General features: G+C 41.5%; 1 protein-coding gene across 10 annotated transcripts in view; it reads right to left on the minus strand.

Moving 5' to 3' along the window:
• Nucleotides 1–18,921, minus strand: part of NELL2 (neural EGFL like 2) — a 228,782-nt gene that overhangs the window by 18,115 nt on the left and 191,746 nt on the right. For all 10 annotated transcript variants that reach the window (XM_008162490.4, XM_024100600.3, XM_065557607.1 and 7 more), the window contains one exon: nucleotides 1,333–1,473. In XM_008162490.4, coding sequence (XP_008160712.1) covers nucleotides 1,333–1,473 — 141 coding nt within the window. The remainder of the gene's footprint in view (nucleotides 1–1,332; nucleotides 1,474–18,921) is intronic.

Raw genomic sequence — 18,921 nt, forward strand, 5'->3', positions numbered from 1 at the left:
GAAGAAGTGGTAAGAGGGATACTGAAAAGGTCACCCTTGCTCTTAGTGGAGCGCATTCTTTGAGTCTGCATCACTGACATTAATTCCATTCCTTCCCTTTGGGATTGACACTGCCTACAGACCTGAGCTTAAATGAAGCTGAGCAGCTCACGCTGTGGGAGCGTTCCGAGTTTATAATTACCAAATATGAAGGAATATGCACAATTTTGGTCTAAACAAACCAGAACAGAACACGCAGCCTCGTTTGTCTTAAAATAGCCTTTAGAGTAGGGGCTCATAAATGCTTAAAGACTAAGTGCTTCATACTAGGGCAGCTGCATCTTTAAATAACTGTGTACCACTAACTTGCTGTTCCCATTTGCTAGAGCCTCTGGAATGATTCTACACAGCACCACCACCACCCCCCACTCCCGTGTTTCCAAGCTTCTAATGTTATTCCTCAAACTGCCGCTTTCTAAAGGCAGTAATTCTATGAGCAGTAAAAGCAACATCATAGTACCCTGGGGGTAAGCAATGGCTTATTAGACCCCCTGAATCATCCTTTGCAATAGGACAAGTTTCTTAAAGAGGAATATTTTAGTGTACAAAGTAATTGGAGAGGAGGAACTGGCTGGATAAGCTTCATTTCTGCATGTAAAAAAATAGTTTCCTCAGTCTACTTCACCCCCCTCCGTGATGTCACTGGTGAGAGAATGTAGTGATCTTTACAGCCTGCTAGTGTATATACAGGGGTCATCTGTTTAGTAGCATTTCATTTTGGAAAATCTCTCCCTAATCACTGGATTATCCTTCCTCTCTGTTACTCCCCTTTACAGCCAGCGAGTGAAGAAAGCCAGTCCACAGAGAGGCTAGAGCCAGCTCCTTGCTCTCTTTGGGATGGAGAGTAGGGAGAGAGAAGATCCTGGCTTCCCAAGAGCAGGGACTGCAATTTTGCCTGGCTTATACTGGCTGGGCAAAGAGGATGGGAGAAGGGCTGCACACAATCTGGCCCCGATTATTACTGCACACAAGCAAGTATGAAGCCAAAGAGATTCTGTTCCTGGCTCAGCCGCAGACTTCATATGTGACCTCAGACTAGTAGCTGAATCTCCTTGTGCTCTTCACTTCCCCATCTGTGCAATAGGGAAAATGATGCTTCCTTTCTCCCATTTTTGTTTGTCTTATCTATTCCCGCTCTAAGGTCTTTGGGGCAGGGACCGCCTCTCACTGTATGTCTAGACAGTGCCCAGCACAATGGATCCCCAATATCAGCCGGGACTCTGCACATTACTGTATTATGAATGATAATAACGTGTGACCTATTAGACATTTGCCCCTTTATTGGATACTGACCTTCACATGATTCTCCACTCGGTGAAAACATCCCATTGTCATGGTAGCCGTCCCTGCACTCACAGTGGTACCAGCCAGGCAGGTTAATGCAGTTAGCACGGCTGTCACATTGAACAAAGCCATCTGAGCATTCATCAATGTCTGTTCAACAACCAAAAAAGAAAACAGGAAGTCACACAGCTGAATCCGCTACATTAGTCTGCTGACAATACAGTATCTGCTGCATTACTAAAATGGTTTTAATCAATATTATTGGTTATTGCAATATTAAGTGCATCATGCTGTGTTGATTTCCAGTACCTTACATTACATCCAGTAGGCCAAATTCTACCCTTCCATACCTGTGCAACCCCATTCCCATTAAAGACTATTATAAAGTAGCACCTATTCTCAGTGATGTGGCTAAATGATGTTAATGAGCTGGGCATAGTAGGGCAGTGGAAACAAACAGAGATATAAAATATGACCTTCATTACCAAATCCAACATAAGTTTCTGGAAATCTGGAAGGAATTATGTTTTACACCACATGCGGCACAAAGCTCTAGAAACCAGCAGAGTGAGTCTAAGGTCATAGCAACCCTGCTGAAGATAAGGGGCCTATACCAGGTCCAGTAAAGGCATGCTTGCATCATATATATGTGATGGCCAGCATCTTGGCCAAAGCCAGAGACTAAACCAGGGACTTCCATTGCGAAAAGCATGAATCTCTCCAGCTGGAACTATAAAGCTAGGCCCACATCCTCTTTGGCTTAGGCACAGAGGAAGACACATAACACACACTGACTGGTGGGTTACACACTTCCTGTGTACATAGGCAGCTCATCTCAAGCATGCGAGTAACACTTCAATTCAAATGTCAGATACTCCCCCACATTTATGCTATGACTGACCAATGACTCTTGGCCAATGCTAGTGACTGAACTGGGGACCTCCAGTACTAGAAATATGAGTTATAGTTTGAGCTAGAGAGCAAGGATGTGAAGTATGCAGCTGTAATGGACCCGGTATCCTCTGTGGACTGGTCACAAAGGGGGACCCTGCAACACACTGAGCAGTGGGTCACATACAGTGGGTCAAAATCCTGCCCTCAAACCCTGTTGGCTCACATTAATGTGATCTGTTATTTCCATAGAGGACAGCCTACTATTGTTGAAGGAGCTAACTACGAGATGTAATAAGTATCATCTCCCTGTAACATTAGTATATATCGACAGGTTTCAGAGTAGCAGCCGTGTTAGTCTGTATCCGCAAAAAGAACAGGAGTACTTGTGGCACCTTAGAGACTAACAAATTTGGTCTCTAAGGTTAGTCTCTAAGGTGCCACAAGTACTCCTGTTCTTTTTATTAGTATATATCGCCACTCTACCCTCTCATGGAAACCATCCTTCGAAAAGTAAAGTTAAAAATCAAAGTTTCCTCATCCCTACACATCACCACCAGGTTGGAGGAGCTGAAGTAGCACAATATTTCAGGGACACCTGAGAACTTCATTGCATATTCCTCATTTAGCCAACCACATTCAGCCTTCTTGTTGCATTTTTTCTATTCATGCTGAGAGCAAATTGCTGTTTGGTGTTTTATTTATATATGAAATAGACTCAGATCTACCCTTTTGTATTAAAGGGCTGACATAGTTACTTTTTACAATTATATATATAGTAAAATTACCACCATATTGACTTTTAAATTAATCCGAGTCTCTATTTCTTCTCATTAATACATCTCTTCCTGATAATAGCACACACTCTGTTAAAACTCTCTTTAGTTACTCTACTTGGGTATTCACTAACAGCATCAAACTCTAGTGTAACGGGTCTCATTCAAAAATGCTTTTGCCTTTGTCTTAAAAGGATGGTGGCCACCCTGTGTATTAGGGACTTAGAAGGAAATATCCTCTGGTTCAAAAACCAGAACATTCAACTCTGAGCATATCCCAAGACAGGAGTTCTCAACCTTTTTCTCTAAGCCCCCCCCCCCCCCCCCATGAGGCCAGCATTAGGAGGTAGCCAGCAGAGCAATTGCCACAGGGGCCCCTGCAAAACTAAGTTGCTTTGGGATTCAGCTTCAGCCCGGGCAGCAGGGCTTGGGATATGGCTTTCTGCCTGGGCTGCAGTGAGTCTAATGCTGGCCCTGCTCTCTGGTTTATTTTGGCGGATCCCCTGAAACCTGCTTGCAGCTCCCAGGAGGCCCCGGACTCCAGGTTGAGAACTGCTGTCCTAAGACACCAATACAATAAGCCCTGCCATAGTACTCAAAAAAGACAATTCTTTACAACTTTCAGCTGCTCAGTTTGTCTAGCTCTCGGCCAATACAAAGCTTCTTTATAGTGAGGAGTCAGGAGACAGAAAAACTTCAGGAGATTTCAAGAGATCAGAGAAAGATCAACAAGAATTCTGTTGCTTAGGTGAGAAAAAGCTGGTTTGTAGTCTGTGCCTTATGCCACTGCTGTTCACTCAGATACTGGCAGATCATAAAAAAAGAAAAGACTGAAACCTTGGAACTTCGCATTTCACTGGGGAATGTGCAGTTTGAGAGCCAGCTTGCTTGCCAGTACATGATCTAAGGGCTTGTCTACTCTTACCAGGGGATCGACGAGCGGTGATCGATGCATCAGCAGTCAATTTAGCAGGTCTAGTGAAGACCCACTAAATCAACTGCAGATCGTTCTCCCGTCAACTCCAGTACTCCACTGGATCGAGGAGAGTGAGGGGAGTCGACGGGAAAGCGTTTCCTGTCGACATTGCATAGTGTGGACCCCACGGCAAGTAGATCTAAGCCACGTCAGCTTGAGTTATGCTATTCTGATAACTCAAATTGCATAGCTTAGATTGACCTTTCCCTGTAGTGTAGACAAGGTCTAAATCATTGTGCTAAAGGCTGGGGATCATATGTTCAATACACGACAGCTTGTTGGGGTGGGCTGAAGGTGCAAACCCCACAGAATCAATGAAGCGGCTAGTCTAAAAGGTGGAGGGGGTATAGAGTTGTTGTTCTGACTTGATGTAAATCTTTATAGCTGCTCTAAATAACATGCATTAAAATGACTTGATGGCACATTTCTCCTATTGAAAAGTCGAATTTACTTATTGGGGATAATGGGGAGGAAAGAGGGTTATTAAGGTCAAAGTAACACAGATGAATTAAAAGAGGGCTGTGTTCCTCTCTTCAGAACAATTTATTTGTGGATCTGTATGCTTTCTAATTATGAATACAGCATTGCAGGCACGGGTTTTATGCATCTTGATGAGCTCACTTACTGATTATTCAGGAAAAACAAGCCTTGAATGACATGTCAGTTTGGTAAATTGACAGCCAAAGTAGCTATTCTGTATTTATTTGCAAACTAACTGACAAAACCTATATCACAAAAAATATTATTTGGGATGAAATGCTTTTACAGATGTCAATAAGCACGAAAATACATTCTTCCAGTTTTCTTATGGCTGAATACAAGATGTTGAGAGGAGTTATGTATGAATCCCTAACATGAAATGTACTAATGGAAGCACTCTGTTGGTCTTTAGGAGATGTCATATTCTTGACTGATTGTTTGCCTTCAAATCATTTCATTGTAACCAATGCCTGCATCAGTGTTGAACCATGCATTATCCTTTAAATGGTTTTGCAGCAAACAAAAGACACCCCAAAGTTTCTCCTTTCAGCTAACCTTTTATGGAAAAAAATTCCAATGTGTCTTCTGGTGGTTTTTAAAACATAGATTTCTTTAAGTATGAAACCAGTTCCTAAGAAACTAAAAATTTTAAACATTAATTACAATAATGAGTCTCACTGCAGCAGGACAAAATACAATCACCACAACTCTGTGAAACAAGTAGAAAATGTGGAAGGAAAGCATTCAGAAGAGTTGAACTGCTTATTTCACAGAAATTCTTCTTGACATTTGGATAAAAGGATTTCTATTTTCAAATGGGCAAAAGATGGCTCAGGAAGGGCTCTGAAAGGATCTACAACTAACATGATCTTTTTAGCAAAGGAAAAGCAGCCAGAAGTAATTTTTTTCTCTGCCATAGTGAAATGTTCTCCGATGAATCATCTTGCAGCTGCTCACTGAGAGGTATTACTTGACAAAGGAAGAAGAACTGATTGAAAAGTTTTGCCTGGCCAGTGGCTATGGTAGATCAGTGGGCTTTGTGCAGCATTAACAGCTCTAATGAGCTCCTGTTTTATGCTGTACTGGATAGGCACAAGAAAACTGAATGCTACTTATATAAGGAGGTTACCAAAACAGACATTATACTACTTCTTTTATTTAAAAAAATCCCACTTACAAAGAATGGTATAATGCAAAGCAGGGCTATGCTTGGCATGTGCTTTGTTCAGAGGGGGCTGGTGACATCTGAAGGCAGGTAGGCAAAATAGACAAGTAAAAGTGCTGCTCAGAGCCAATTTATTTTAGCAGGAATGATCAAACTATATCTTATTCGAACAAGGCAGACAAATTCCTCTTGTGTCTATGCCGAAGAGACTGTTGGTTTTGTTTTGAGGAGTTCCTTGTATAATCAGTGAGACATTTTAAAGAATATTTAATTCCACGTCTTTCACTTTGGTCAACAAAATGTTTGGATGGTGGCATGCGAAATCATGGAGTGAGGGGCTGGCTTAAAGAGAAAAAAATCTACAATCCAACATGTGTGGGAGATAGGGTTGCCAGTTTTGGTTGGATGTATTCCTGGAGATTTCACCACATGACGTAATCTTTAATTAAAGATTAATCTTCAATTCCTGGACACTCCAGGCCAATCCCGGAGGGTTGGCAACCCTAGTGGGAGCAGACAGCATTAGAATCTACAACATGACAGGACACACACCCTTTGGCTCTGTGGGCCTATGGCTGAAATCCTCATAGAAATCAATGGCAAAACTCCCATTGACTTACATGGAGCTGGGATTTCACCCTATAACTTTTTCCTTTGTCAGATACATAGCACGACATGTACCAAATCCTCCATCCTGCCAGGCTTTATGTGTGGAATTATGTGGCAGCTGGGAAAGCAATCTTCATCCTCAGGCTGGGAGCAACCACAAAGCCCACAACTGCTACTGTAGTCCAAGACCGCAGCAGCCCCAGCTCCTGCTGCAGTTTAGCTCAATGGGCAGGGGTGTGGAGCTATTTGTATAGTGGGGGTGCTGAGAGCCATTGAACTAAACTGTAAACAATGGAAACCACTTCAAGCCAGGGGGTGCGGCAGCACCCCCAGCACCTCTAGTTCCAGCACCTATGTCAGTGGGATCTGCACAGTGACACATCTGCCACTAAAATTCCTGCTCTTCTGAAAGCCATCACTCTCCTGCCCCCAGGACATGGAGCTCCAGTAGGGCTGGATTCAGCAAAATGTGTGTGTGTGTGGAGGGGGTGAAGGCTCTGCCCGTGCTTCCTAAATACTCAGCCACCATGCAGCAGTACCACATTGGCTCTACTGTCACAAAATGTGGCAATTTGCCCCCAAACACTATTTTGTTTAAAAAATCCAAATGGAACCTACCTGTGATTTTAAAAACTAAAATGAGCCAAACAATTCATTTCTGCATTTCCTTAAGTTAGTTGGATGAAAAAATGCTTCCAAAATCTTGCAAACTGAAGCTATTCTAATAAAATACACGGGTAGCTACTATGCCTGGCATTTTGGAATTACGTACCACCAGGGCCGGCTCCAAGCACCAGCTTAACAAGCAGGTGCTTGGGGCGGCCAAGGGAGAGGGGCGGCACCTGCGGCAATTCGGGGGCGGCAGGTCCCTCACTCCCTCTAGGAGCGAAGGACCTGCCGCTGAACTGCCGCCACCGATCGCGGCTTTTTTTTTTTCCAAATTGCTGCCGCCGATCGCGATCGCGGCTTTTTTTTTTTTTTTTTTTTGCGCTTGGAGCGGCAGAAATGCTGGAGCCGGCCCTGCGTACCACATACATCTAACTTCCTTTAGCATAAAAAAACCCTTGCATCTTCTAAATCACCTATATTAATGCCTCATACGCACTTGTTTGTGGCGATAGCCTGCTGTAACTCTTCTCTATTGTGTCCCTTGCTTTTGGGAAGACTAAGAAAATTCTGCTTCCTGGAGAGCTGGAATGTAATAGACTATGTTGATAACTGATAAAATCTAAGTAAAATACAATCCTTTGCAAATTAGCGACTGGTACCACATACTATTGCTGCAGTAAAGGAAATGGAGTAGCTGGCAGCCCGATGAATATCATTAGAGAATGTCCCTATATAACAGCCTTTGAAGACTTACAATGGAATCAAATTGTCTTTTTAAAGGCAGGTTAATTCTTTCATCCAACTATAAGCCTCTTGTCTGGTCAGTCTATGCTCAACACAGGATGTGGGCAGAGGGGAGCAAAGATGGATTTACACCATCTTTGCATTCCTCTTACTTCAATGGTTGCTGGATCAGGCCCCTATTTAGTGGAGTTATTCATATTTAACATTAAGCACCAAATTCTGCTCTCAGAGACAGACACAGACATCAGTGGGGTTACACAGGTGTTACAGAGCAGAATTCAGCCCTAAAATTCTTCCATTTGTAAACAACTTGTTCATCTCGATACAAACTGAAGGTCTGGCAATCCTTTTCCCTCAAGGAGAAAATACCTCCAGATATCTGCAGGATATTTCAACTGAATTTTTTTCCATTCTCTAAGTTTTTCCAGGGAAGGGTAGCACAATACCCTACATTCTTAGGCTGTCAGTGGACCCTGCCAATTAGTAGAAACACGGTAACCAGTCCACTGGTAGCTGGACAAACACTACTAAATGTTTCACATGAGCTGATGAACAGCCAACAGGTGCTAATAACTTTTAGTCACTATTGACCTGGGCTAAATGTGAAATAGCAACTCAGAGGTGAAAGTCTTTCCACCCCAGTGCTAACTCCCAGAGCCACACAGTCCCCAGCCACTAACATACAGTACTGAAAATGAGGTTCATCTGGTGAAGACACTGAAATGGGAAATCATTTCAAAACTGATCACTGCAGAATAAGGAGAAACAGCAACTCTAGAGATACTTTAAAATAGTAGAAGGTGAATCTGAAATGGTCGTTACCTTCCAGTGTCCTTTGGCTCACCCAAATACTAACATGCCCATAGATACATCAACCCACTTAAAAAGGTGGCTTTTCTGCAGAGGACGCAAAGGACAGTGAGGGTGCTCACAGCAAATAGCAAGTTCTACATGGAAAACACAATACCCAGCTTAGGCTTGTTTGACAGGTTATTTGGCTCGTCAAGACTCAGAAAACACTGAGTGCAATAAGGAAAGGACTTTGTCCCATGCAGTGTTCAATACACTCGAAATCCATTGAATAATATACCTGCTGTATTAACTCAATATTTTAGAGCACCTGGGGGAATGTTTCATTTTCCCTGCAGCAAGTTCTAATTCACCAACTTTTATATTTAAAAATAGAAAATTGTTTTTGCTGTTTTCATGTGACAACAGAGTTCTAATACTTGAAGAGACCCTGCTGTTCAATTGGACCTATGATGTGAGATCTGACTTGGATCTCTGGCCCCAGTGGGAAACTAAACAGCCTGAAACTAGTTCGATATACAGCAACTATCTCTTTTAAAACACGGTATTAGCCTTTGGTATTCCCATCCTGTTAAACCACTGCTACATATTATTCGAATATAAACATCATACAGAGGGGTGAAAAACTGAAGAATACAGAGCTGAGGTAGCTGAACTAAGTCAGGAAGATTTCAGTTTTAGAAGAAAACCAACGTTATTTTGAATGCCTCTTAAATTTGTTTTATAAAGGCCAATCAGCTCTTTTCTTCTAATGCTGCTGCTTGTACCCAAAATAACTTCCCTTCTTAGTTATTAAAAATTCTACCACCTGTTTTCTTTTGGAATCTTATTCTGTCTATCCAGTTTGCTGCAAATGTTAAAAGATCTGACACCACATTCTGAGTACGATCAGAATTTCATTCACCATATGGGATCTCAAATCAAAGGTTCCACTGAATCACAGGATTTTCCTGATTGTTACTATATGTGGACTTCCACAGTGTACTGAAAGTTTATTTATTTTTTTAAATATAAAGGATCAGATTATGGCTGGCCTGTGGTACACAGAAGAAGAGAAAAGAGAGTTATGCATTCTCACCTTGCCCCATAGCTCAGCACAAACCCCTGAACACTCTTCACTATAGCACGACAGGTACTAGCCAAGTAAAAGAAGAGTTGAAGGAAGGGATTGAAGGTACTGCTATGGTCCCTCCCCCTGCACCACACTGGGGAACTGGGCCAGTGCAGGAGGAAGTGCACCTTGAACGCCTTGAAAGAGTGGTGAAATTGCTGCTTCTGTGTATCCTCCCCAGAGCTCCAGCAGAAATTCTGGTTGAGTCATCTTAAAGCCATAATCTAGCCCAAGGGGTAGGAAATTAGTTAGAGCAAAGAATACAAATGTAATTTTCAAATCTACTTCAAACAGGCTGAATTAATACTATAGGTTTGTTCTTCACCATAAATTTCCTACTGTCATGTTGCATGAAAGAATAAACCTATTCTTAAAACAGGTCAGTTTGTACCGTAGCACGAGTATGATTGCATTTTTTAAAGTACCCTGTCCATGGAAAACTAATTTAGTTCCATTAATGAAAAAGAAGCAAAATGTGATTGAGGATGTAATACAGAATTATAGTTCATTAATTCTTCAAGTGTGTAATTTTCCAGACTCCTGATCCCCCATTGATTTCTGCACACCCCCATAGGTCCTGCTAAATGCCAGCAAAAGGAAATTCAATCGTGTTGTTATTTCATGTGTGGCAGTGGCTGCACTCCAAAATTAGATAGAAACATTCCGAAAGGGATTTTTCCAGTTACTGCTTCACCATGCAGCCCTGTTAACATTTCTTTGTTGTCAAAAATTGATCAATCACAGACTCACAGACAACTGAGACTATGACAGTTTCTCATTATGCAGCCAATACCATCAAAGGACAAGACACTTGTAACAACTGAAGATGATAATTCAGAACACCTAATTAGGCATGATGAATTGGATGCAAGCTTGAATTGTTAAAAAAAAAATCTGGTAATATATTTTTTCCACTAGGATCTGTGAAATTGGTTACGGCAGTGCCCATTAAAGAGTTAGACTAATTGATAGTACTGAGGTTCTATTTTTAGATGTTGATTAAGATACAGTTTTGCTTTCAGTTTGTGTATATTCTGTAATGCAGCAACTAATCTTCAAAAATAATTGCATGCTTCTTCTTCACTGTTAACCTTTCCTCAAAAAAAGTAAATGATTTTCCTGAGAGAAAAAACATTTTCCCTTTCAAAGTATATGGAAATAGCCATTTTTGGACTACAAACTTGTCTTTGGGATTTATATTGCTTCATTTGCATATGTCAGTCAGAGGACAAATTTACTTGCAGTACTTTCTTAAAATGCTGTCAATTAGTGGCTATTGGGAACTGAAGCCTAAAGAACTTGCATAGGTACATTATGTCCAACAGAAAGGATTTCATTTCGAAAGCTGCTGTCTGAGTCTCGTTTCCAAAGGGCTATCCTCTGTCTTCAATCCACATAGTAGAGCCCTTATTGAAATGAATGGGAATTCCATGTGTGGATCAAGTATGTGTCCCTCAGTTTTTATACAATGTGCTTGATCCCAAACATTTCAGGTTAAATGCTGGCTACAGCATACAGTGGCACATGCTAGAAATCTTGCTTCCAATAGTAGGGCCAAACCCCACTGAAGCTTTTGAGTCTTTCCATCAACTCCAATAGCCTTTAGTTCAAGCTCTAGGAATGCAAGGCAGAAGTTTCGGATCCTTTTGAAGCACTTCAGGTACTTGTCCACATTCCTCCATGAAAGGAAACACTGAGTGACAATGACAAGGTGTCAAGGGATGTGATTGAAGTTAATGTGTGTGTTCCAATAGAGCCCAATTGTGGAATGGTACTCATGCTGGCAAGCACTTACTTACATAGTCCCATTGACATTATTAATGAATATTGAGATGTCCACTTGAGTGACATGGATGTAAACCTATGGTCTGAATCTCTACAGGGAAGGCACTTTCTGCCACCATCTATAGGTGAACCAGAGGAAGAGACAGAATGAGCCAGACCTTATTTGCATGTTTGTTTCCTGCCATCTCAGTGCAAATATTTTAGTTAAAATACATTTACGCTCTGAGTGTAGGGATAATGAAATGTTGTTATCCTTACTGTGTGACAAAAGGGTAACAGAATTGTACTTAATAGGCCCTGAGTAAGGAGTCACCCTAACCAAAGCCTTAGTCTTGCATCACTAGGTAATGGGACTTGGACAGACAGAGAGGAGGGTTCCTACTTTTGGCTAGGAATGAATCCCTTGTGGCAAGATCTCTGCTTAAGGATCATATATGACATGGAACCCCCTTCCATTGTGCAAAAATTGAGCTGCATGAACTCTAGTAAGGGCCCTTCTTCCTAGCACTACCAGAGCTGGGTTAGGTTGTGGCATGTCTGGACTAGGCCTGGTACAAAGAAGGCATTGTGGCAAGAGGCATAAGGTGTCTCTTCATGGAAACCAGACAGCACTTCCACCTTTAATGTTTGGCCCTGGCCGAGTGCACTAACAGACTCTAGAACTTCACTAACTAACCACAAACCATGAGTGGGATGCAGCCAAGGGGAAAAGGAGAAAATGGTGTGTTAAAGGGATATTTACTCATTGGATATTCACACAAGCAGGTGGGGAAAACTGAGGCAAAGGACTACTGGCAAAGACAGTGTGGGGATGGGTGTTTTATTATTTGTATAAAATATTGTTGATATATTGTTGTTGTGTTTTCCCATTCAATAAACCTTTCCTTGTTTTATACACAGATTCACAGCTTGTGAGAGGGCAAGTATTGCCTGTTAAGGGCATGCAGGGAAGGTGTTTAAATTTTCTTGTGTTCGTGACTGGTTGAAACATCATTGAACCTGGTGTGTGTGAAGCCTTTCATTTAAGATAGCTTTAGGAAACAGTTAAGCTTCTTTATGAAACAATAGCAGCCTCCATCCCAATCACTGACTCATGTGAGACCTCTCAAGAATTTGAAATATATGAGAAAGGGGCTTGGTTGAGTCTTGTTTTTGTAGAGGTGTGTATGTGTGTGAGAGAGAGAAACAGGAGACTCACATCGAAACACATACAAAGATAGAGCAGATAGCCAGACACAGCGTGAATAAGCACTGAGAGACTAGCCCCGAGAAAAGCCTAGAGAGAGTGCTTTTGAGCTGCGTGCTTGCTAAAGGACCTTGGAGCTGCAAACAAAGAAACTAATTCTTCTGGTTTGATTCCTCCTGTGTTCAGGGAAACTGGAGTTTGTACATTCTTTGTAAATGCATGGGATTGCATCAGATACCTGACTCCATCATTGTCCATTTCTCCTCCTAACAGAAAGAACCCAAAGGGCCCCAAACTTTAAGTTTGGCTAAACGCTCAGCTCAAAAGGGGGTTACACCAAGTTTCTGGGTGGGTGCTCAAGCCAGTACTGTTTGTTAATTTTAAGAGGAACTTCTGGATATTTGAATCCAGCTTTTTTTGCTGCAAACAACACCAGGTAGAAAGTATTTGATTAAAAATTGAGAATTTTTAAACATGTTTACAGAATTCAGTAAATCAGCATTTCCTAAACAGTTGACATACTCTGGACCCTCAGCCTGCACAGCTATTCTTCAGTGTGAAATCAACTAGATGTGGCACAAAACTGATGAACTATAGAAAGGGCGTGAACATACTGTACTATTTTGTTTTTCTTGGCTTACTTCTAAAAATACAAGTTTGCAAATTAATTTTGGCAGGTTTTTAGTGGTAAATAATAAATATCAATTTCAACTGGCGACTGAAGCCTTAGGAATATATTTGGTGCATACAGATACCCACACAATGACAACAAGAGAGAGAAAAAAAGATTTAAGGGTGGGAGGCATTATAAACCTTATTTCCACTAATAGTAGAATGTCTCATAATTCATAAAAGAAAGAGCTTAGAATGAGTTATGAAGGCCATTCCTTATTTCCTTCATATAGGGCAAGAAATTCTATTATAATACTGTCCAGCTTCATTGTACATGTTCTATTATGCCATACTCCATTTTAAGACGCTAATAATTCAAACGTTTGCTTTTATTTCTTTTAATAAACAAATCATATGATTTCCCAGAACAAAATAATAAATAAGTATCATAGAATCACAGAATATCAGGGTTGGAAGGGACCTCAGGAGGTCATCTAGTCCAACCCCCTGCTCAAAGGAGGACCAATTCCCAACTAAATCATCCCAGTCAGGGCTTTGTCAAGCCAGGCCTTAAAAATCTCCAAGGAAGGAGATTCCACCACCTCCCTAGGTAACGCATTCCAGTGCTTCACCACCCTCCTAGTGAAATAGTGTTTCCTAATATCCAACCTAGACCTCCCCCACTGCAACTTGAGACCATTGCTCCTTGTTCTGTCATCTACCACCACTGAGAACAGCCGAGCTCCATCCTCTTTGGAACCCCCCTTCAGATAGTTGAAAGCAGCGATCAAATCCCCCCTCATTCTTCTCTTCTGGAGATTAAACAATCCCAGTTCCCTCAGCCTCTTCTCATAAGTCATGTGCTCCAGCCCCCTAATCATTTTTGTTGCCCTCTGCTGGACTCTTTCCAATTTTTTCACATCCTTCTTGTAGTGTGGGGCCCAAAACTGGACACAGTACTCCAGATGAGGCCTCACCAATGTCGAATAAAGGGGAACGATCACATTCCTCGATCTGCTGGCAATGCCCCTACTTATACAGCCCAAAATGCCGTTAGCCTTCTTGGCAACAAGAGCACACTGTTGACTCATATCCAGCTTCTCATCCACTGTGACCCCTAGGTCCTTTTCTGCAGAACTGCTACCTAGCCGTTTGGTCCCTAGTCTGTAGCAGTGCATAGGATTCTTCCGTCCTAAGTGCAGGACTCTGCACTTGTCCTTGTTGAACCTCATCAGGTTTTTTTTGGCCGAATCCTCTAATTTGTCTAGGTTCCTCTGTATCCGATCCCTACCCTCCAGTGTATCTACCACGCCTCCCAGTTTAGTGTCATCTGCAAACTTGCTGAGAGTGCAGTCCACACCATCCTCCACATCATTAATAAAGATATTAAACAAAACTGGCCCCAGGACCGACCCTTGGGGCACTCCGCTTGAAACCGGCTGCCAACTAGACATGGAGCCATTGATCACTATCCGTTGAGCCTGACGATCTAGCCAGCTTTCTATCCACCTTACAGTCCATTCATCCAGCCCATACTTCTTTAACTTGTTGACAAGAATACTGTGGGAGACCGTATCAAAAGCTTTGCTAAAGTCAAGGAATAACACATCCACTGCTTTCCCCTCATCCACAGAGCCAGTTATCTCATCATAGAAGGCAATTAGGTTAGTCAGGTACGACTTCCCCTTGGTGAATCCATGCTGACTGTTCCTGATCACTTTCCTCTCTTCTAAGTGTTTCATAATTGATTCCTTGAGGATCTGCTCCATGATTTTTCCAGGGACTGAGGTGAGGCTGACTGGCCTGTAGTTCCCTGGATCCTCCTTCTTCCCTTTTTAAAAGATGGGCACTACATTAGCCTTTTTCCAGTCATCCGGGACCTCCCCCGATCGCCATGAGTTTTCAAAGATGATGGCCAATGGCTCCGCAATCACATCCGCCAACTCCTTTAGCACCCTCGGATGCAGCGCATCCGGCCCCATGGATTTGTGCTCATCCAGTTTTTCTAAATAGTCCCGAACCACTTCTTTCTCCACAGAGGGCTGGTCACCTCCTCCCCATACTGTGCTGCCCAGTCCAGCAGTCTGGGAGCTGACCTTGTTTGTGAAGATAGAGGCAAAAAAAGCATTGAGTACATTAGCTTTTTCCACATCCTCTGTCACTAGGATGCCTCCCTCATTCAGTAAGGGGCCCACACTTTCCTTGACTTTCTTCTTGTTGCTAACATACCTGAAGAAACCCTTCTTGTTACTCTTAACATCTCTTGCTAGCTGCAACTCCAAGTGCGATTTGGCCTTCCTGATTTCACTCTTGCATGCCTGAGCAATATTTTTATACTCCTCTCTGGTCATTTGTCCAATATTCCACTTCTTGTAAGCTTCTTTTTTGCGTTTAAGGTCAGCAAGGATTTCACTGTTAAGCCAAGCTGGTCGCCTGCCATATTTACTATTCTTTTTACACATCGGGATGGTTTGTTCCTGCAACCGCAATAAGGATTCTTTAAAATACAGCCAGTTCTCCTGGATCCCTTTGCCCTTCATGTTATTCTCCCAGGGGATCCTGCCCATCTGTTCCCTGAGGGAGTCAAAGTCTGCTTTTCTGAAGTCCAAGGTCCATATTCTGCTGCTCTACTTTCTTCCTTGTGTCAGGATCCTGAACTCGATCATCTCATGGTCACTGCCTCCCAGGTTCCCATCCACTTTTGCTTCCTCTACTAATTCTGCCTGGTTTGTGAGCAGCAGGTCTAGAAGAGCTCTGCCCCTAGTTGGTTCCTCCAGTACTTACACCAGGAAATTGTCCCCTACACTTTCCAAAAACTTCCTGGATTGTCTGTGCACCGCTGTATTGCTCTCCCAGCAGATATCAGGGTGATTAAAGTCTCCCATGAGAACCAGGGCCTGCGATCTAGCAACTTCTGTTAGTTGCCGGAAGAAAGCCTCGTCCACCTCATCCCCCTGGTCTGGTGGTCTATAGCAGACTCCGGCCACGACATCTCCCTTGTTGCTCACACTTCTCAACTTTGGACACTTCAAAACATCCCCCAAAGGCATATTTAAATAAAATATTAGAACTAACTTTCTCTTCACACATTTTTGCCTAAAATTACTTTTTCTGATCTCCTACTCGAGAGAGTATAAACTGGCTCAAGCCAAACAAAACACTTCCTCCCTTCTCTCCTAAAAAAGTAAACCGGGATAAAATTAGGCTTTCTAGCATTTCAGCCTTGGAGTAGAAAAAAGTCTTTTGTTATTTCACAAATATTCTGGGAAAGCAGAGAAAAAATATAGAAGTCAGTCAGAGTGTAACTCAGAAAGAAAAACTGGAGAGAAAAAAAGACCCAAATAAAAGCCAGCAGTGCAGGCCATGCTACAGGAAGAGACAGAGGAGATGAGGTATGTATGGTTCATGGCTAAAGGAATCATGGTTCATCCACATATGCTCTTTATGAGAGTATAATTCTCAGTTTCATTATCCTTTATATACATGGAAGTGGAATGCCCCTGTTTCAGCCCTGTGCTATAGCTCCCCTCTCAGTTTGTTTTTCCTCATCCCCAGTCCCTATTTTGAAAAATATAGAAATACACTTAGTACTTTTGGGACAGGCTACTTTTACCATTTTAAAATGTTACTGATGTCCTCCTTAGCAATGATCTTAGTACTCTGGATCTCCCCAGGATATCATTTAGGCCAAGAGCTTAGCAGGATTCAAGAAATGATTAGACATTTCTACAGATAATGAGAATATCCACACAGAAATATATATATGATAACTGACTATATATTTATATATATATGATGCTTATGCTTCAGGAGCTAAGCCAAACACTAAGCAATGGGGTCTAAAGTTAATCCATAAATGTCCACTGTCAGAGACAGGATACTGAAATAGATGGAACACTGCTCTGATCTGTATGGCAATTTCTAAGTTCCTGTGATCTAATTCTCTTTCTTTTGCATTTGGGTTGCAAAAGAGATTCCTGCAGAATTCCACAGAATTCTCTGTGCCTTCAAAACAGCAGCAAACAGTTTTTAACCCAGATAAAAATGGTCAGACATCACTAATAGCAGTAATACTACAATAACACTTGTCCTACTCTATTTACCACTTATTGATCAGTGAAAAATTAGGTGGGCAAGGATTTAAAAAAAAGGTTGTCTAAAGTTAGGTTCCAAATCCCTTAGTTAGGCTCTAAAATAAATGACCTCAATAAGAGCTAAGGTGTACTCTTAACTTTGAAAATCAGGTTACTGTGGTCCCAGTCCTGCAAAGACTTATGTGACGGATTAGCTTTCAGCATACAAGCGGTCCTGCTGAAGTCAAAGGGACTATTCGTGTGCCTAAAGTAAAATATCTGTGCAAGACTTTGCAAGATCTTTGGTCCTTATTTAGGTTCATAAATAAGGATTTAGTAGCCTAACTTTGCCAATACTTGCAAAAGTGGATGCCAAGAGGTTTATATTACAACTCTGTGAAGACAAAGGTTTATAACTATCAGACACTGGAGGCTTAGAGAAATTATTTGGAAAAGACCAGTACTAGAAAATCAATAATTTAAGAAGTTTCTCATAAATGACTAATTAAATGCTTATTTAGACTACATCACTCCATTTAATATTCAAATGTATGAACAAGGGGGCACTGAGTTACTGTATTCCCACCACTGAAATCAAGAAATATTCCTTATGGAGGTTGTATGTTTACATACTCAGGAAGAGGACACTGTATTTGTCTATATTTGGTCCATATTTTGAATTTTATCTTTGCAACTATAAGTAATGGAATCTTACATTAAGCTTAAATTCTGCAAAAAGTGAAGGCAAAGACACCCTTCCCCCTCACATACACCCACATCAGAGAAAGTTTTCCACCTGGCACTGGTAAATGGATCTTTCAATCCCTTGATAACAGAAAATTGGGGAATTAAAGGCAATTAATAAAGAAAATTATAATACTTAAAATGTATACATCACTTTCTATTTTCCAAGCACTGTGCAAATGTTACATAGCCAATCCTCACAACTTCTTGCATAGCAGGCATGCATTACTATCCATCGTTGTACAGAAGAGGAACATTCACAGATAGATTGTGTCACTTGCTCTAGCTCTATGGTACAGCCAGGAATAGAACTGAGGAGTTTGTATCATCTAGTCCCTGTCTCAGTCTGCTAGACCATGTTGCATCAGAGAAAAAGAATAAGGAAGGAAGGAAAGAAAACATATGAAACTGACCAAATATCCACACACATATACACACCCCCAACACATTACAAAACTGAAGGAGAACTATGTTATTGGAGAAACTTTACACAAGAAGCTCAAACAAAATTTGAAAATAGTTTCAGGAATTACTTAAGTACGTTACTAGAAAAAAAAATTCTTTCTGTTTCTACAATGGTCAATACTGATGGTGGATGAAGATGAATACAAACGACATTTATTTTTGAACTGTTACAGACATTTCTGCTGCACAATACAAAGTCTTTAAAGCTTCTAAAACTGTTGCTTGTTTCCCTCTGCTTTCACAAGGAGAGAATCCAAGATGGCAGCTGTAATCAAGTTCACTGAGGCCACTTTAGAAAGTTTCATTTGCTTCAGAAAAATCGTATGAGTAATACAATTGAAAAGAGCATTTTTAAGCAAAACAAAATTTTCAAAGCATCTAAAGCCACCAGCTGTTGTTTCTCTTCTTATTGAGAGAAAATACAGATGGTGACTGTGATTAGCCCAGCCTCCCATAGGACACTACAGCCAACCAGAAACTAGCTAATTCATAGAAGTATAGCTTTCCCATTTGCTTATCTCATAGCTAATTTGCTGATTAGCATGGAAGACTTTTTTTTGCA

The sequence above is a fragment of the Chrysemys picta genome, chromosome 1 (assembly GCF_011386835.1).
Source record: "Chrysemys picta bellii isolate R12L10 chromosome 1, ASM1138683v2, whole genome shotgun sequence".
Taxonomy (NCBI): domain Eukaryota; kingdom Metazoa; phylum Chordata; order Testudines; family Emydidae; genus Chrysemys; species Chrysemys picta.